At 56.3% G+C, this 19,900-nt stretch overlaps 1 protein-coding gene across 1 annotated transcript; it reads left to right on the top strand.

Annotated features, from left to right (window-relative positions):
- The first annotated feature begins 693 nt into the window (after positions 1–693).
- Positions 694–16,070, top strand: LOC138401246 (BPI fold-containing family B member 4-like). The gene is made up of 15 exons (XM_069496646.1): positions 694–802; positions 1,788–2,004; positions 4,120–4,224; positions 5,258–5,389; positions 6,204–6,288; positions 6,381–6,444; positions 6,881–6,966; positions 7,747–7,929; positions 8,910–8,963; positions 9,967–10,119; positions 11,211–11,278; positions 11,485–11,530; positions 11,766–11,829; positions 13,789–13,868; positions 16,038–16,070. The coding sequence occupies exons 1-15, from the start codon at positions 694–696 to the stop codon at positions 16,068–16,070; spliced, it is 1,479 nt and encodes a 492-aa protein (XP_069352747.1).
- The last annotated feature ends 3,830 nt before the right edge of the window (positions 16,071–19,900 follow it).

The following is a 19,900-nucleotide window of genomic DNA, read 5'->3' as shown; positions in this document are numbered from 1 at the left end:
GTCCCTTGAAAGCTGTGGGGAGCCTTGAAACCTTAATGAATGATCTGTACACATAATTCTTTGACCAAGGACAACTACTTGCTGTAACAATAAATACCGATGTGGGGTTTCACTCAGTGCCTCCTGGATCACGGGAATGCTGCAGGACCCCTGACTCCCCCATCACTTTAACCTACACTTTGTCTCTGTCTCTGTTATTTCCAAATCTCTTACGGGGATCCTGCCTGGGACCTGTTTTGCTGGGAGAGTAGCTGACTCCCGGCAAACTTCTCACAGTGTAACCAAGCCATATTAACAGCTGCTGGGCGCTGGCTGTGTGCTAAGCCCTTTGCACATGGTATTGAATGCATTCCTCACAACAACCTATGACTGCCCCATTTTACAGATGAGAAAACTGAAGCATGAGAGGTCAAGTGACTTGCTGAGGTCACACAGTCAGGAAGTGGCAGAGCCCAGCTTTGGAGCCCCACACAGTGGGGAAGGACACTCTGGGCCCAGCAATCCGCAAGCACAAATGCACAGTGCTGGGAAGTGCAGGCTGCGTTCAAGGATCCGGAGCTGGGGGCAGGGGCAAGGGAAGGACAGCTGGAGAGCTGGTTCTAGGAGAGGCAGAGCTGGGAGACGCAAGGTGATGGGTCCCCAGCAAGGACATCACTGTTCCCCTCTCTGTGTTTGCAGGTCCTAACCAAGAGGATGCTGCTGCTCTGGGGGTTACTGCTGTGTCAGGGGCTGCTGCCCCAGGCCCAAGGGGAGGCCCAGCACCTGCTCCATCTGCGGATCAGCAACAGTCAGCTGGAAACAGGTAAATGCTACGGGTGAGTGTGGGAGGCAGGAACTCAGGGACAGTCGGGGTGAGAAACGGCACTACCTCCTGCTCAAGGTTCCTCCTCCTCTGGCCTCCCCCTTTCAAGCCACAGAATTCACCTTACTTCACCCAGAGCTGTCCCTCTCCTGCTCTAACACCTGCCATGGCTCCCTAGTGCTCTCAGGAGAACCTCCAAGCTCCTCTTCTTGGCATTCAAGGGCCTGCACCTCTGGCATCTGCCACACCACCTTCCCTGAACACCCTGCAGACCTCATGGCTCCCTGCTTGCTACGCTGCTCCTTCTGCCTGCAGAAGGAATCTCTCCTTCCTCTGGTTCCCACAGCCCATTGGTGAAGTCTGCCTTATCCAAGTGCAGTGTACCTGTCGTCCTGTCTGTCCATCTGTTCTCTGTTCCTCTCTCTCCCTAACTCTTACTGTGAGCTGCTTGTTGTTCATCCATCTCCTACCCCATTCACCACACCCCAGCCTCACTGACCTTTCGGTTCCCTAAACTCACCGGCTCATCACCACCCCAGGGCCTTTGCACATGCTGTCCCTCTGCCTGCACTGCTCTGCCCCAGATCTCTCAGCAATGGAGTCCTTCACTTCATTCAGGTCTTGGCTCAAATGCCTCCTCCTCTGGCAGGCCCTCCCCAGTCACCCCTAAAATAGACCCCACTCCAGTCATGTTCCCACTCAACTCTGTTGCATTTTCTTTGTAGCACGTATCACTAACAAAAAAATCATCTTGCTTGCTGATCTGACTGCTCAGTGGTTGTCTGTCTCCCTCGCTAGAAAGTAAACTGCATGAGGGCCGGAGTCACGTTGCTCCTGTCCTCTGAGCCCAGGAGAGAGTAAGCGCTTAAGAAGCACTTGTTACTGAATGACTGTGAAAATTGGCACAGAGCAGGTGCCGGTGGCATTGGTTTGATGACTGAATGAAGGCGGAAGCCCCACGCTGAGGAGGGGCTTGTGTCCTCAGTCATTTCAGACCTGTTCTCAGAGCACCGCATCCTGGACCGCCTGGTCAGCCTGCCCGTGACGGGGGCCATGAGCGAAAGTGTCGCCGTCCTGGACCACCTGCCCTTTGTGAGAAAAGGCCTCTCTAAGAAGAGCAGCGGGCTGGACCTGTCGCTAGCCGGGGACCTGCTCTCGGGGAGGAGCCTCCCGCTGCTAAGGGGCCTGCTCCAGGCAGGAGGGTGAGTCCCCAGCCGAGGCTGCCTCTGGCCTTTCCTGTTTCCCTGAGCGGCTGTGTCCTCCCCGGCAGTGCAGCAGGGGCAGGCGGGAAGCCCGAGTGTCCCTGGAGGTTCTCTGCAGCCTGGACAACATGAGCAAGTACATTCTTCTCGCCCCTATACCTCTCTCAGCCACTTGAAAGCGTCCTGGGAAAAAAGCAGAGTCTCGATCTGGGGTCACAGCCCGGCAGGGCTCCCGTGCTCCACATTCAGCCTACACCCGGGTTTCGTAAACTTACACAGGGTTTTTAGAAACATATATTTTTTCGAGACAGGGTCTCACTCAGTCACCTAGGCTAGAATGCAGTGGCGTGATCATAGCTCACTGCAGCCTCAAACTCCCGGGCTCAAACAATCCTCCTGCCTCAGCCTCCCGAGTAGCTGCAACTACAGGTGCATGCCACCATGCCCAGCTAATTTTTCTTATTTTTTGTAAATTGGGTTCTCACTGCATTGTCTAGGCTGGTCTTGAACTCCTGGGCTCAAGTGATCTCCCACCTCAGCCTCCCCAAGTGCCGAGATCACGGGCGTGAGGCATCGTGCCTGACCTATATTCCCCTTTTTATGATGATACCACACATGCTGGATTAGGGGCCCACCCTACTTCGCATGACGTCATCTCAGCCTAACTAATTACCTTTGCAACAATCCTAGTTCCAAATAAGGTCACATTCTGAGGTCCTAAGGGTTGGGACTTCAACATATGAATTTGGAGGCAGGAGGACACAATTCAACCTGTAATACTGACTCTCCCTAAAGCAAAGATCTGGGCACACCTGCCCTCCCCTCCCACATGACAATCACTGGTGTAAGGCCCGTAGCCCTAAGTCGGTCCCTATCACTCCCTCCACTCACTGCCATTCCCTGCTTGGCCCTAAGGGCAACTGAGTCAGAGACTCCTGGTACAGTAAGTGCCAGCGTAAATGAATGGTGTTGATTTGGGTGGGGCCCGCCCTAACCACAGGCACACCTCTGAATCCATCCCCCAGCATGAGCAGGGAGAGCCAACGGACCCTCAGACCCAGGGGAAACTTTCTGGTGGGGATGAAATGAAATGAAATGAATAGCCAGGGCACTGGCTGGGTGGGGGCACTGCCCAGAGAGGCTTGGGAGGAGGGTGCTGGGCCCACCCTGCCCCAGCCCGTGCCAAGGCCTAGGACTGGCTGCCAATCACCCTCGCCCGTGTATTCACGCTGCCTCTGCTCACCTGCCCTAGCACAGGGCATCAGCTTGGAGCCAAAGGAACGCCCCATATAGTCCAAGTCATTCTTAAAAACCCCTCCAGAGCCAGGCATGGTGGCATGTGTCTGCAGTCCCAGCTACTTGGGAGGCTGAGGCAGGAGGATCACAGAAGCCCAAGAGTTCGAGGCTATAGTGTGCCATGATCATGCCTATAAATAGCCACTTCACGTCAGCCTGGGCAACATATCAAGACCGCCATCTCCAAAAAAAAAAAAAAACAAAAAAAACCTCCAGAAGGTTCCATGTTGGAGACAGGACAACCTTCCAGGAGCCTGGGCCGGCCAGGTTTTCCTCCAGAGTTTGGGTTTATGGCTGCCTATTCCAGTCGCAGTAGATGAGTCATTGGTTTATATCTAATGTTCCAAAGGTACGTAAAACACTGGGCTCCTCTCAGCTCAGAGAGACACCGGGACCCGAGGCCACAGAGGGCTCCCAGGTGCTCAGCAGAGCAGATGGTCCCCGAGGGGACAGCCACGCGCTCCCCAGCCACCTTGCCGTTCCTGGCTCCTGCCTGCTCGCTTTCCTTTGCAGACCTCACACTCGAATTCGGATGGGTTAGATGTGCATAGACAGCTCCTCCACTGCGGTCTCCCCCATTTATAGAAGTTGACAGTGAGGCCCAGAGAAGGGAAGGGATTTGTCCAGGTCTTCAAGGCTTGGAGACCAGAACTAGAGCTCAGTGATCTACAGCTGGGCTGGCGGCAAGGGAAGAGGTTGTCCCAAAGCCACCCCCAGCCCTCCTGGGGTCTGCCCCATTCCAGCCAACGTGGATACAGACACTCCACAGAGTCAAAGAGGCCTGGCTGGGCCACACCAACAGCCTCTACGCCTTCACAGATTGGTCGTGGAAGATGCCAAAGGACCTGAGGTCACACTGCAAATCCTAAGCGACAGCCTGCTGCAGGTCACGCTGCGCTGCAAACTGTACCTCTCGCTCCAGGAGTAAGTATGTGTGGGCGCTTCCTCACCATGCACTCGGGAGCCAGGAAGCCCACCCCCTCACTGCCATGACTCAAGAGGCAGCCATGCTGCGCTAGCAAAAGCCACGTGCTCTGTCACCACAAGGACCCACAATCGTCCTTCCCGCTTGGGTATGGTTCAAGGCCATTTTTACTGATGGGGAAACTGAGGCAAAGAGAGGGAGAGGGACCCGCCCAGGAACACACAACACAGGGGAAGCCAGTGGCAAAGACTCAGATAAAAGCCCCCAACTCCCACACCAGGGGACACGCACCGTGTCTGAGTAAAGGGGCAGGTGGGCGCATCAGCAGGACAGCCCGAGGAGAGTCTGGCTGGGTCTGGCACTCCCGGGCCGGGACTCGAGCAAGGGCGGCCATGCCCTGGACCCGTTTCCGCATCCACAGAACGGGTATAATGCAGGTTCCCCCTGCACCAGGCGGTCGTGAGAGCCAGTTCGCCTGCAGAGCTCGGACGATCGCACGAACCTGGGCTTTTGGATGCAGCAACCCAGAGGCAGTGACACGGACCAGGGTTTGCATGTGAAGCAGGAACATTCCTAAATGCCCTCTAGGATACGTCCACTCCCGTTTTTCTTGTAAAATATGGCTTTCTAGGTCTAGCTTGCCCCTTTTAATAGAGATATGAGCACAAAGAAACATCTTTGAGAGAGACTTGGGCACACAGAGAGGCTTCTCTGCTCTATGGTAAACATATCATCACCCTTGCAGTGACAATGCAGGAAAAATGCAACTTGACCGTTGGCCTGGTGGGGACCACAGCAAACCGGAGAGCACGTGACCATCTCAAGGTCACCCGCAGCCCCGGGTGTTTGCCACCCTGTGGGGGTGCTGACCCAGGGTTGTCAGATCTTCCGGGTTTCCCGTATTTTTAATGAACTCTCCTAGTTTCTCCCGGAGCCCTCCGGGCAACTGCAGGCTACCGGCTCGCTGCCTGTGGCCTCTGTCTCAACCTTGGGCTCTGGCTCGGCGCCTGCCCAGACATACTGTCCCTGCAGGATCCTGCGGCTCAAAGTCATCAAGAACATTCGCATCGGAGTACGGCTGGAACACACGGGAAATAAAACCAAGGTGGCCTTTGAGGAGTGCCACAGCCCACCTGGGTACCTGAGCATCGAGGTGCTGGAGCAGTGAGTACCTGCGCGCTCCGTGCTTCCCTGGGCGGGGCCGGACGCCGCCCTTCCTCCGCTGATCCTCACGGAAACTCAGGGCTGGGACTGCCCCTCCCCAGCCTAGCTGTGACCAGAGTGAGCAGAGCATCAGGGCGGGGTCAGCCCCAAGGCCACAGACTGCACACGCCACCTGCCAGCATCTCCTGCCTCCATGCTGTCAGCGCTAAGTGCGTTTATCCACCCAGCTCCAAACCTCAGCTTGGACACTTCCCAACTATGGGGCCCTAGGCAACCTATTTGACCTCTGGGAGCCTCCATCTCCTCACGGGTAAAACGGAATCGCTCATAGTACCAGCCAGCGTGGGTGGTTGTGGAAAAGAGATGTGCTAACCCATGTGGCCCATTTAGCACAGAACCTGCCACATGAGGTGGCCACTGTCATTCTTATATTTACCTAACACAACACCTCCTCCAGGAAGCCTTCCATGACCTCTACTGTTAGGCATGACCTCTCTCTGCTCGAAAATCCCAGAGACCCTTATCAGAGAGAGAAATAGAGACAGAGACAGAGAATTAGGAAGAAATAGAAAGAAGGAGGAGAAAGCTGGGGAGAGAGAAAGTAAGACGATAAGAAGGGGGAGAGAGCAGAAGTAGAAAGGGGGAAGAGAAGAGAAGAGAGGAGGGAAGGAGATACCAGGCAGGGAGTGGGCAGCCACTTGAGCCTCCGGGCCACACAGGCCCAGAGGGGGCGTCCTCAGCCCTGGCCTGACCCCCGCTCTGGCCAGTCCCCCGCCATGCTGTGTCGGAGCCCACCAGCTGCCCCCTCCCCTAGGATGGACTCCCTCCTGGTGAACAGAGTTCTAAAGCTGGTGACGAGTGTCCTGGACGAGGCATTGCCCTTCCTCCTGCAGAAGACAGTGAGTTACCCCGCCTCCCCTGCCTCCTTAGGAGAAAGGTGTGACCCCAAGGGAGAGCCCCTCAACCTGGCCCCGTCATGCCCTCCCTCCAGGTGTGCCCCCTGGCCACCACCCTGCTCAACTTGCTGCTGGAAGACCTACTGCAAATCATTCTGCGTAAGTTGCTACTGGCCAAGGCAGGAGCTCGTCCCCTGTCCCCCTACTGTGTGCTCGGCACTGTTCCAGGCTCTCGGAATGTGATGGGGAATAAGACAGAAAACCTCTGCCCACAGGGAGCCCACTTCCTAGGGTGGGGAAAAAGGGGGCAATATAGCCTGTGACCTTGGTAAGTCATTTTCACCTTTGAGCCTCAGTTTCCCAGTCTGTAGAATGGGATTACTCATAGGCCCACAGAGTAGGACTGTAGCGATAATATTAATACATACAACCTGGCACCAAGTTATGGCTAGAATGTTCACTGCTACAAGAAGCACAAGGCCAGCCCTTGAGGAGCCTGCAGCTAAGCAGAGAGGGACAATGAGTCTCTCCCTGCCTCCCCACACCCCCCTCCTCCCTGGGGCAGGCTGAGCCCAGTTCCATTTCCTCATTGCAGCCCCGGCCAGCTCGGGCCCTGAGGACTTCCAGTACTGCGTCACCACCACGGAGCTCACAAAGGAGGCCATCCTGATGACAGTCCAGGTGCTCCTGCCCCCCCCCCCCCCCCGCCGCTGGGCCGACCCTCTGGGGGTGTCCCCTGGTCTGGGGGAGGGGCAAAGAGGAAAAGGAGGTGGGGCTTCTCTGGATAGGAGCAAAGGGAGGAGGAAGAGGATGGAGGAAGGAGAAAGAGCAAGCAAAGGGGAGGAGGGGAGGAGAAGAGGAGGATGGAGCAGGGGGAGGGGGGAGACGCCCCACATGCCCTGGGAGCTCGGGCTGGGCCCCGGGGAGAAGAGGGCCCCACGGGGCTGCATAGCCAGTGAGCGAGCGCCACACCCCAGCAAGAGGCAGGTGGGGGAGTCCAGGGGCTGTGGGGCCACGCACAGCGCCCCAGCTGGAACGGACCTCTCAGACGGGGAAACCAAGGCGCAGAGAAGGGACAAGGCTGGCTGGGTCTGCCCAGCTCCTGGCCACCGCTCCTTCCCCATCCCATGGAATGAGAGGCGGTGGGTTGGGAGGAGTGGACAGGAAGGAGGGACTGGGGTCAGGCGAAGGCGGAGCAGGGAGCCCGGCTCCTGGGTCCAAAGCCCCACTCCGCCTCACAGCACGTGTGCGATGCTCAATGAGCCACTTCACCTCTCTGGGCTTCAGCTCCCTCATCTGTCAACTGGTGGCAATGGTCGTTCCCATGTCACAGATGAGACCGCGTGTAAATGTCTAGCACCGCGCCAGGACAGGGAGCCCACAGTATGTTCGCTATAAACCACTGTTGGCCAGGGCTGCTGTTCCCGCTGAATTTCTCCTTTCTCCTTCGTTTCTCTGAAGCTTGTGACCCCCTGTAGCCCAGGCCAGAGAGCCCCAAGGCCTGAGCGCCTGGCACCCCAGCCCCTCCCAAGATTAGCCCAGGGAAGCATGGCAGACCTGGTCTTTGGGCTGCAAGTCTACAATGACATCTTGTCCTGCCTCTATACCAGCACGGAGACCCCTGTGGACCCCCAGGACCCCACAGTGAGTGCTTGAGGAAGGGGCGTGGGGATGGGCAGAAGAAACCAAGGCCCAGGTAGCAAAAGTGCCTTTCTGGGTGGGCCTACACAAGTCAATGCCCCTCTCTGGACCTCACCTGGAGAACTCCTATTTGACCTTCAGAACCCAGCAGAGAAGTCCCCTCACCTGGGAAGATGTTCCTGGACATGAAGCCTCCTTTGTTGTTTCTCTCTTCCCAACACCTATCCATTCATTTAAGCTGCAGATATTTATTGCAGGCCTACTGTGTGCCAAGCCTGTGCACACAAGGTGCCTGCCCTTGCAGAACTCAGAGTCCAGTGGGGGATTAGAAACTTAAGAAAATTTTCGGATGAATAAAAGAATGTATCTTATTTATTTAAAGTAAACAGGGCCACGGGGTAGTGAGTGACTGGTGGAGGTGAGAGGGCTACCCTGGATGCTCTAGTCAGTGAAGACGTCTCTAAGGAGGTGGCATGAATGGTGACAAGGAGGCACACACACAGGTCTGCAAGAAGAGCCAGCTCCCAGGGTCAGTGGGGGCATCAATGAGGGGAAAAATCCAGATGCATCGCTGCTCAAAAGCCCCCAGCAACTCCTCAGTGCACTCTGATAACATCTGGCCGCCCCTGCAGCTCCTGGGGCCCTGCATGATGCGGCCCCTGCCCCTGTCCCTGTCCCCGTCTCCTCGCCCGCTACACTCCCACCACGCGGGCGGGGCCGCCCCCACCTCAGAGCCCTGGCACACGCTGGTCTCTGCCCTCCCCCACTGGGCCGCTGCATGGAAAGGTTTAAAGTAAGCTCTCCGCTCTGTTCTTGTCATGAGAGAAACCGGAGCAGTGGCTGCTCTCGCGCTGAGGATGACCGTGTGCAGGTGCTGCACACGGCTGGGGACGTCACCTCTCCTCAAACCTCACTGAGCCCCGCCCCCGGCTGCTCAGAACAGACCCGCCAGCTTCTAAAAGCTGACACACACTTTTTTCCAGGCCTCTGACCTCGTTCGGCTGTTGTCATTAGGAGAACTGGAGCCCGGGCCCAAGGTGGGTGTATAACCAGCCCCTCCTCCAGCACCCTGGCCAGGCGCTCGGGAAGGTGCTGGGCCGGGGAGGCTGGGCCGGGCCAGGACACGCAGGCGTGTCCCATTGGGCCACGGTTTCCTGCTGTGGACTGAAAACCACAGCACCTGCTCCACTGGTGTCCTGAAATCAGATGAGATGACGCGAGTAGGGCACTTCGTTCAGTGCCCGGCCCAGGTGACCACAGCTGCGTGGCCGCCATTACCATTCACTGCTGAACAAGACCCCAAGCCTACCAAGGCACACCTAGACAGTAGCGGGCGGTGCCTGCGAACAGCTGCCCCCACCCCCATCGGTGTTACCCTCAGGTAACCCTGCACTGTCAGCCCATTTTATAGATGAACAGACTAAGGCTCAATAAGGGGAACTCACTTGCCCAAGTTCATGTTGCTCTGTGAATGGAGGACCAGGATTCCAACGCGGTCCCTGACTTCAAACTCCATCCTCGTGTCCTCTCTCCAAAGGCTTTTAGAACACGGCACTGAGAGACAAGCAATAATAATAATATTAATAATAACCACAGCAGCTGCAAGTGAATAGCTTTACTAGGTGCTGGGTTCTTCTCCAGGCACCTTATATAAGTTAACTCATTTAATCCTCACTACAACCCTATGGGGAAGGTGCAATTATTATCCCTATTTTAGCAAAGTGAAAATCAGGGCGCAGAGAGATTAAGAAGCTTGCCTTGGGCCACACAGCCTGCAAGTGGTGGAGCCGGAACTCTGGTTCCGAAAATCCATGCTCCCACCTGCTGTGTACTCCCAGGAAGAGCAGGATGCAACCCCGCCTCAGAGACGCCCAGGGGCCGTAAATGGCCTCCCGCGGCCACCCAGCAGGTTGCTGCGGAGCTAGAATGAAAACCCAGACACCTGACTCCGCGTGGTCTTGTTCCCCAGCCTCAAGCTGGGGGCCGAGGACAGCCACCTTCCGTCCCTGCCTGCACCTCTTCTGCTTTACCCTTGTCCAGGGTTCCCGTCAGTCCAGAGGGAGCATCGGACTGACCATCAACAGCCCGGATCCTCCCACGGTCCGCCTTGACGGCCACACGGCCATGGTCGTCCAGCCGGGCTCGCTGGTGCTGCTGGGGCCCAGCGACACCTCCTCTGTCCCAGTCTCCTGGGTGAGTAAGACTCAAAGGTTTTTGTCCCCCAGGGGCCTGGGTCCATGGTGAGGGCCCCTCTAGGGCCTGCTGGCTGAGGGCAGGGTGACAGGAGCCCACAGCAAATCTCACCACTGTGTCACCTGCTCACATTCAGTCAGCCCACCGCATAGCTGTGCCGCTGCTAAGACATGAAAACACTTCAACATCTGCTCCCTACGAGCACACCCCACCCCAGATGCTCCCGAGGGGCCTCCGCAGCAACTAAGGGGTTTGTCTCTGAGCCCCTCGGCTCGGGGCCCTTGCCAGGTGGTGGCTAAGCCTTTTGACTGTCTCCCCAACGCGTGACTGCATCAAAAGCCAGGGAGGAAGTTGAGAGACAAGGAGTTCGCGGGGGGCCTAAACACGCCTGTTTCTCCACTCCCTGAGAAAGGGCAGCCCAGGCCAGACAGGGCCGGGCCCTAGGAGGAATTCTGGGGACATCCAGCCTCCCAGGAGTTTCAGCTTCTCTATTCTGAGCCCCTTGGGGTTCCTACTTCCCATTCCACAGACCTTGAGATTGGAAAGGCGCCTCAGATGAGGGCGCAGGAGGGTCCCCACTATAGGTGAGCCGAGTGGCACCGGCATCAGGCCCCTGGGATGTTAGCTGGCATGACTCTGTGGCAAGGAAGCTGGTCATCGCTAGCTGGTGGTGAAAAGTCGCCTTATTTCTGGTTCATAAGGTGACCGTGTGAATTATGGAGGTCCCTAGACACCTTGCTGCCACCAAAACAAAGGGGTCCCCTGGCTTCCAAGCATTGGTGATTCCAGGGCCGGTGACTCTGGTTACAAAAGGGTTTCCCTCCGCTGAGCCGAGCCCCTCCCTGTCTCCAGCCCCGGCTCCCCCAGACCAGGAGCACCCGGTCCCCACCTGTGTCCTCTCCCACGGCAAGGCCCACACGCGCGTGGTCTGGATACACTGAACCAGCAGCTGGAGGAGATGGTGTCATGGGAGGGGGGGGAGGGCCGATGACAGGGTCAATCCTGAGCAAGGATTCCTGGGGGCTGGGGGCAAGGGACTCCCTTGGCCGGAACCTGAATTCCTCTCCTGTTCTGACCTCATTTCCTCATAGAAACTCTTTTCGGAGGCTGTGTTTTCCTCAAGAAATCAGGACCTGATAATCCAGTTCGCTCCAAACAGGTAACGCTTTTTTGTTTGGGATGTTCAGAAAAAACAAGATGGTGCCAGAGCTGGGGAGGAAGTGCGGTTAAGGGGTGTGCGTTCCCCCTGCTGTCGGCAGAACAGAGGTTTACGGCGGGAGAGAGGGGCTTGTGGCCCGCAGCTCACCGCGCACCGCACCCCCAAACAGCTGCCCTGACCTAAAAGTGATCTCTTCTCTCTGGTAGCACCACGGTCACCCTGGGGCCCTACCCCGCTGGCATCGAGAAGCAGGTGAGTCCCTTCCCTTGGCCTCGGCCTCGTCCAAGCTGAAAGCCTCGTTCGCTTTCTGCCCCTGATCTCATCTTGCCCTGGAGCCCCCATCCCGCTATGGGAGGTGATGAGAGAAAAGTCCAGTACTTCTCCCGATCCCCTGGGGGCATCGGCACCCTGGGCTCCCCCCACTCCTGTGGTCGCACCTGCCGACCCCACGGACGTGAACGTCCTGTTCCTCGTTCGTCTGCTGCAGGAAGGACGCCTGAAGGCCTTTCTCCTAGAGCTTCTGCAGAGGGTGTTTCTGCCCCGTCACAATGGTGAGCCCCACTTTGTCCTCTGTCCTGCCCACGTACCATGCACCTCGGGGCTGCATCGGACGTGTCCAAAGGGCCTCCACAGCCAGGGGCTTTGGGCCTTGTCCCCTGGGTTGGGTGCGAGCTGCCCACAGCCAGGACAGAGGCGGCAGAGCGGAGACACCGACACCTGGGGTGTGGCCAAAAAGGGGGCTGGGGAAGGGGCCACGTGTGCCTTCCTGTTCCTCACCCAGGCAATGGTGACAGAAGCCCCGAGTGGGGCGAGTGGCCAGGAAGGCTTCTCAGGGAGGGGCAGGTTCGCACGTGGAAGCCAGCACGGAAAGGGCCCTCGGAGGGACAGAGGCCCCAGCTCACAGCTCAACGCCTGCAGGGGCCGGGCGGGCAACAGCCAAGTGCAACGCCTGGGTGGGCTGATGGCAGGCGCGCCCCCTCCAGAGCGGGCGGCCCACGCTCAGCTCAGCCCGGTGCTGCCGGCAGGGCAGACGTTTTTATCTTTGAGAGATGCCTGAAAGTGGAACTTTCTGAGACATCACCTCCATCTTTAGCTATCATCAGCTAATCAAACTCTTCCAAAGCACCATTGCTTAGTTTGGGCCCCTTGGAAACAGACTCTGAGATAAGGAAGTGAAGGTCGCTTTGGGGGAGGCGATCCCAGAAAGATGGAGGGGACGGGGCAGTGAGGGCCACGGGTATAGCACAGCTTCCCCGCTCCAGACGGCCCCGGGCCTCCCTGACGCAGTTTGTGTAACCATCACACGTTCACCCACGTGATTATTTGTCTGTGCCTGTGTCCCCAACCAGACAGTGAGCCGCCAGAGGACAGGAGCCTCTGTCTGTTTCTCGTAGTGTCCCCAGCACCCTGACCAGTGCCTCATACCCAGGAGGCACTCAGAAAATCACGCAGGATAAACGGCTCAGAACTCACTCACCCTTGAGAATCACCTGGCTCAGCCTTCTGTCTTGCAGATGGGACCTCTCTAACTAGGCTCAGAGGCTAAGTGACTTACCCAAGGTCACACAGCAAGTCTGGCCTCTTTCTTCCCAAGCAGGGGCTTTTCTCTGTGCTTCAACTAGCAGGGTGACGCCAGAGGAACAGGCGGGTAAAGACCCATCAGGCCAGCAAGGGGGTATCCGACCCTCGCCTGAGCCCAGAGCGATGACAGTACACACAGGGGCCAGGAGGGCCCAGGCCAGGCCCTCAAGGTCAAATCTGGGAAACTGGGTTTGCTAAAAATCAATGGCCAGCCAAGTGGTTCATTCATTGAAACCAAAAATACAAAATGACCAATTCTTCAAGTTAACCAAATGTACCAATTTACCAAAAACTTGCTTTAAGGACTATTTTTCATATATAAGAGAAATAAGTACATTCATGGATATTCTCCTTCTTTGATATATTCAGCAGATGTTTTCTTATTAATATAACCAAATTTCTAGCATTTCAAGGTTAATTTCTCAGTTTATTCTAACTTCTTTCTACTTTTTTGAGACATTTTGCTTCTGCCAACACTTAACCGTTTTTAGGAGTGTGTAGTGATTTCAGCTATTTCCCTCAATTGAAGAATAAAATTCATTAATAGATTCATAAGAACAAATCAAACGTTCCTTAAAATGCTGCTAAGAAGAATGTCTTCATAAAAATGCGTTCACAGTTACTAAATGTGTTTGAGAAGAATTTCCCTTAAGATAGGTTCTTAGTAAGCGGTAGAGCAGCCATTTAGAAACTGGCTTTCCCAGCTACAGCTGCTCAGCTGCTCGCTGTTCAGAGGCTGCCTGATGGGGGTGGGGGTGGTTCCCCCCCAAGCAAGAGGAGTGAGAGAGGGGACTCACCCAATCCCTTCCCTGTTCTGGGCAGTGGAGCAGCCAGGGATGGGCTGGCCTGGCCCCGCGCCACCCCTTGCCCTGCACCCAGACACCTCTGCCCGCCAGGGCACTGAGCTCCCCCGCCCGCGTCTCTTGCAGAGCTGCTCAGAGAACACCACCTCCCCCTGCCCAGCATCAAGGGCGTCTCCTTCGACCAGGCCCGAGTGGACCTCTCCGAGGTAGGCTGGGCAAAGGGAGCTTCCCGAGATGCGCATGGGTGGTGAGAGCCAGAAGCGCCACCCCGGAGGTGCCTTGTCCCCATCCTGCAGGGGCAGAAGCTTCCCTGCGCTGGCCCTTCGCCTCCCTGTCCCCACCTCCTGCTCACAGCCATCCTGCCTGTGACGCCCCACTTACAGACGAGGAAACCGAGGCTCCAGGGGGCTACACGTGCCCCTCAGGGAGCCAGACCACAGGGCTCCTCGAGAGCTTCCTTGCCTCACACAAGTCATCTTCGCAAGTAGCTCCACCAAGCTGATGCTGTCATTTCCCCTGTTTGACAACGGAGGGAACTAGGGCACAGAGAGGCAGAGAAACTCACCCAGGGCAGCGGAGCCGGGATTCCAACCAGGGTTCATCTGATTTCAAAGCCTCTATCCTTAGCCTGGACCACCCACCACCCAAGAGCTCACTGTCCTGAGCCCCAGAACAGGGCTGTTGTTTCTGGCACCTGCTGTCTATGAACCAGCAGAGGGTGGGACCCGGGCCCGCCCCAGGCTGGGGTAAGATGCGGCAGAGACCAGCGGGCAGAGCGAACTAGTGAAGGAACCACAAAGGTACCAGCAGGGGAGTGTGCCAGCTCTGAGTCTGCCCCTGGAGCCACCCTGCCCACTCGGCCCTCTTCCCGCCCACTGCGGGGTGAGCCTGGGAGAAGGTGGCTGGGGGGGTGGGAATAGGGGGGTGCCTAGAGATGCCCTTCATTTCTTTGTCTCCCGCCTTACAAAGATTCCCATTCCTAAATAGCAGAGCAGGAAGGACAGAGGCAGAGAGAATCAGACAGAACCTCCTGCTGTGTGACTTCGGGGAAGCCCCTGCGCCTCTCTGGGCCTGTTGTCCATGTCTGGAAAATGGAGAAAAGGATATTTCTCCTCCAGAGCTGGAAATGAGGGTTCTCCTTTACAAACATGAGGAACCATCAGGACTGCTGGTTTCACCCAGCCCTACTCTGGCATTTAACAGAACGTGACCCATCGGCCCACGCAGAAAGCTTTGGCTCTAGGACTCCCAGCTGCACCAAAGGAGGCGGCGGGGGGGGGGGGGGACAGCAGCAGCTTGCCTCACCACACCCCTGCTGCTGGCCTGTGCTACTCCCTACCCCCACCCTGCAGACCCCTCTCCTGCATTCAGCCCAGGGTGACCCTAGCAGGGAGGGGAGGCCCAGACGCACTCGGTGAGGACTAGAGGAGCCACTACAGGTGATACAGGGGCTGGGGCTGCCCCAGAAATGCTGCTGCACATCCCGGCTAGGTGGGCCCGTCAGCTCAGAGTGCTGCCCAGGGTGGGCAGGGCCCCCGATGCTCTGAATGTGAAAGAGGAGCAGAGCCGGGACACAGCCAGAGCTTGTACCAGCCCAGCAGCTATCTCATAGCCAGGCCTGTGTGAGGCAGGGGAGAGGGTACAGACGGGCTCCCTGGCTCGCTCACTGACTCACTTCAAGGCTTCCTCATAATCATGTGCAGGTCACACGTTACACAACTCTAGGACGCACCAGTCACACCATAGTTGACATGAACGACGCCACCTGGAATTGGGCAGTGCACAGTCTGCACATCCTTACGTGGCTGCCCTGATTGCTCACGCATCCATTCACCATCACTCATTCGGTCAGTCAATATCCATCCCTGACTGCTCTGTGCCTGGCCCTGTGCTCAGCCATTGTGGAACAAAGAGATGAGCTAGACCCAGTCCTTGACCTCTCCAGGAGCTCCCATTCTGGTGGGGAAACAGGTGCAGGAGCAGAGAGATTCCAGCAGCACAGTCAGGTCTGGCAGAGGTTTGGGCACCGTGGGTGGGAACATGTGGGGGGCTCTCGCCGGGTGAGGGGCCCACCCCAGGGCGACTCCCGCAGGACAAACCCCCACACAGAAATGTTAGCGCCTCCTTGACACACAGGCTTTCTGGAAGACGCCAAAGTCTGGTCTGTTCCTTCCCTCACAAGCTTTCCTGGACTCCCCTCCTCCCATTCCATCCCCTCGTCCCGTCAGTCCCTGACTCTGCTTTCCTGGACCAGGGGACAGCGTGTTCTGGGGACACACACAGGGCCCCTCCTGGGAGTGGCAAGAGCAGCCTCAGGGACAGCGGGTTTTCTGGGCGACCCGGAAGGACAGGGAGAATCTCTGCTCCATCCCCAGGATTACCTGCTGCTGACGGTTCCGGAGGAGTAGCCGGGTCTGAGAGGGCCAGTCTGTCCCCATAGCCACGCGTGCTCAGGGCCCCGAGAGCCTGCCAGCGGCCACGGCCACCTTCCCAGTGGGACACTCGGTCGCAATAAAGACGATTCCTGCTTGAGAAGCGTCCGGCTCTGCGTTTGCCAAGGGCTCTGTGAGGTGGGGAGACCATCTTGAAATGTTTAAATGAAGGATTTTTCTCCCTGCTGTGTCTTGTCTGCCCTTGGCCCCTCAGAGAGGTATTCTGAATTCCGAACCTCAGGAAAGGGAGGTTCCTCCGGAAACGGAGAAAAGGCTTTCAGGGTTCACAGGTCCAGGCCCTGAGGGGCTGGGGTGTAGACAGGACACAGGGGACTCGCGCTCGCAGGAAAGGGGGAAGCTGTAGGGTCTCCGAGAAGGGAGGACCCACAGGAGCCCAGAGATGTCAGGGAGGCCCGGGTGCAGAGGAAGGGGGCGAGGGAGGGAGCAGGAGCCCCAGGCTGAGGGCCGAGTGCAGGCGGGTGACTGTGAAACCACCGCACCCCAGACCCCCGGGCCCACCAGGCATGGCAGGCTGCAAAGTGGAAACACACGTGCCCCGCCCCCAGCTTCCCCAGCCCACGTGGCCCTGGCAGGACCAGAGGGCCCTGCGGCCGGAAGCCGCACAGGAGCGGGGTCTCCAGCGCAGAGAGATGGCGAACACAGAGGCTCCTGCCACACCCGGCACCTGCCGCAGCCCACAGTGGTTAGGCCTGTCCCTGGGGAAAGGCAGATGAGGGGAACTTTGGACTGACCGTGACCGAAGCCCCGCCCCCCGCGGGATGGAGGCTCATGACAGCCCCCCGGGGTTGGGGGCCAGCGAGCCCTTGGCTCCCAGTAACCCCAGCTGGCCTCTGAAACCGGAGTTTCAGGGGAGGCCCTTGTCCATGGAGGGACCCTCATGGGTTTTCATGGGTCTCGTGCAGGGTCCCTGTCCCCAAGTAGGTGGTTGGGGCCCAGCGCAAACCATGCTGTGGGTTCTTTATGACGCCCTGAAAGTCCCCAACAGGCAGCCCCTGGAGGGGTCTTGGGCTAGAGGGCAGGACCACCCTGCACATGACCTTGCAGTCTCCCCGCCCTTGGTGTGCATACGTGACACACCAAAGGAGGGTGGCGGCTGGGAGGCACTTCCCCAGAGGAAAGTTGAGCCCTTACCCCACGCCCAGACTTTTCCCACCCCTGTGTGAGCGCAGCGCCTGGCACACGGTAGATCCCGTGTGTGAAATAGCTGACTGGAGACTTCCTTGGGACCCTCGGCGTGGGTGGCCTGTCCAGGCATTAGAGAGCCTCTCCCACCGTGGAAGCCCCTCGTTCCCCTCCCATGACTTCAACAGGTGCACCGCACTTTATAGTTTGCAGGCACTCACACCTGTCTTCGCATTAGATCTTCAAATAACATTGGGTGGTAAAAAAACTTTGCATTAGCAGCACAATTCACAATAGCAAAGATGTGGAAACAACCCAAATGCCCATCAATACATGATTGGATTAGTAAGCTGTGGTATATGTATACCATAGAATATTACTCAGCTATAAGGAATGATGAAGATACCACATCTCTATGGTTCTCCTGGAGAGAGTTGGAACCCATTATATTAAGTGAAGTATCCCAAGAATGGAAAAACAAGCATCACATGTACTCACCAGAAAATTGGTTTCCCTGAACATCACCTAAATACACATCTGGGAACGACACCAACCGGATATCAGACTGAGGTGGGGGGTGGGGGAGGGGATGGGGGTATGCCTACACAATGAGTGCATTGCGCACCGTTTGGGGAATGGTAACACTTGAAGGTGCTGACTCAGGAAGGAGGGGGTGGGGAAGGGAGGGATATATACCTACATGATGGGTGCAAAGCGCACTATCTGGGGAACAGACACGCCTAGAGCTCTGACTTGGGGGGAAAGGTGGTACACGGGCAACGTATGTAACCTGCAATTCTGTATCCCCCATAACAATAAGATGAAATAAAAAAAATAAAAAATAAATAAAAATAAAAAATACATCTGGTTTAAAAAAAAAAAAAACTTTGCATTACTCATTGGGAAGAGATTTAAAGCGACACCACATGGCGGGAAGATACGGGTTTTTCATGCAAAACTCCTGTGGAAGAAATACCCACGCTGCCCAGGAGCAAGTGCCCTTGTAAGTAACTAATAAACTCACCTAACTCTCCAGGCTGGACTTGTCTGAGTGGTGCTTTGGTCTCTTGGCTCCCTGTCAGTTTGGGGGGCGGTTTTTCTATACTGTCCTGGGATTTTCCCGAAATGCACACGTGAGTAAGAACATGCGGTATCTGTCTTTCTGTGCCTGGATTGTTTCACTGACACAGTGGCCTCCGGTTCCATCCATGCTGCTGCAAATGAGTGGATTTCACACAGTGGAATACGATTCGGCCATAAAAAAGAATGTACAGCCATTAAAATAATGCTTTCAAAGAGCATTTGGTGTTACAAGAAAATGCGTGCTAGAAGATCAGTATACGAACCTATTTAGATGATCCCAGATTTAAATATATATATATAAAATAAACAAACTCAAAATGTAGGCTGTGATTGTCAGACGCCTTGAGTAGTAGGATTGCAGATGATTTCTATTTTCTTCTCGATATTTCTTCCAAAATTTTTGTGGTGAACATGGTTGACGTTTATCAATGGAGTAAAACATGTTCTCATTCAATAAATATGCATCAAGCACCTAGTCTGTGCCACGTGAACAAAACAAAGCAAGAATGGCTTCCATGCTCAGGAAGCGACTGAGGAAGTCGGCGTAAACAACCCAGCCAAGAAAAAGACACAGCACTGCAAATTCCCATGAGGGCCAAGAGGGAAATGGGCAGAGTACTGGGGGGAGAACAGTGGCAGGGCAGCCTGATTTGGATGAGCGGCCAGGGAAGGCCTCTCACAGGAGAGATTTGAGCTGACACCTGCAGGATGAGTGAGTCAGGCAAAACGTGGAGGAAAAGGCTTCAGGCAGTGGGAACAGAACGTGCAAAGGTCCTGAGGTAGGAACCTCAGGTATATCTGAGATGCTTACAGAAAGCCAGTGCCGGTGGAGAGATTAGCAAGGAGTGGTGGGGAGTGAGATTAGAGAGGCAGGCAGGGGTCAGACCACACAGGGCCTCAAGGGCCAGGCCAAAAGTACTCTGTGTGCAATGATATGATCTGAATTATGTCATACATTTTTTTAAGAGAAAAGAGATTGAGCCAGAACTATGAAGCTACAGACTGCCAGAAATTTGGGGCAAAATCCAGTGTCTTTTGTCATGAGGCATCAGGAGAGTCATCCCTGAGCTGTCCAAACTGACCACCCCAAGGGAGCCCATATCTGCCCAGTGTGTTTCTCAAGCAGGGTGGAGACAGGAGAAATGAGGGCCGGAGCTGGGGGGACCCCTGCCTCACACAGGCTGCCCCTGTACACACTCAGAGCCTTCTCTGAGTCCCACAAACCCCAAGCAAGAGAAGCAGGCAGAGAGTTGTTAGCCTATTTGACAGACAGAGAGACTGAGGCTCAGAGAAGCTGGCCCATTCATTCATCCAGCCTTTACTGTAGGCTGGGGGGAGACAGGGAGGTACAGGATGGGGGAGACACGCCCCAGCCCTCAAGCTTCTCAGACTAGTGGGACAAGATGACAAGGGGCACGTCCCAGGTCAAGGCTTTGTTTCCAGACACATCTGGGTTTGAGGCCCAGCCCTGCTGCTTTTGTGGAGAACTCACTTAACTTCTCTGAGCCGCACTTTCTTCACCTCTAACTGGGGGTGATGGTCCTGCCGCTGCTGTTGATGATGATGATGATGATGGGTTG

Source organism: Eulemur rufifrons, chromosome 20, assembly GCF_041146395.1.
Source record: "Eulemur rufifrons isolate Redbay chromosome 20, OSU_ERuf_1, whole genome shotgun sequence".
Taxonomy (NCBI): domain Eukaryota; kingdom Metazoa; phylum Chordata; class Mammalia; order Primates; family Lemuridae; genus Eulemur; species Eulemur rufifrons.
Note: the sequence above shows the minus strand (reverse complement) of the source record. Positions and strands in the feature narration are given on the sequence as shown.

What these genes read in the sequence shown, in the direction of transcription:
- LOC138401246 (XM_069496646.1), top strand. Translation starts at nt 694, where the DNA reads ATGCTGCTGCTCTGGGGGTTACTGCTGTGTCAGGGGCTGCTGCCCCAG. An exon ending in GGCCTGCTCCAGGCAGGAGG is followed by an intron (nt 2,005 to 4,119) that starts GTGAGTCCCCAG and finishes ACGCCTTCACAG; the next exon opens with ATTGGTCGTGGAAGATGCCA. An exon ending in CCTCTGTCCCAGTCTCCTGG is followed by an intron (nt 10,120 to 11,210) that starts GTGAGTAAGACT and finishes ATTTCCTCATAG; the next exon opens with AAACTCTTTTCGGAGGCTGT.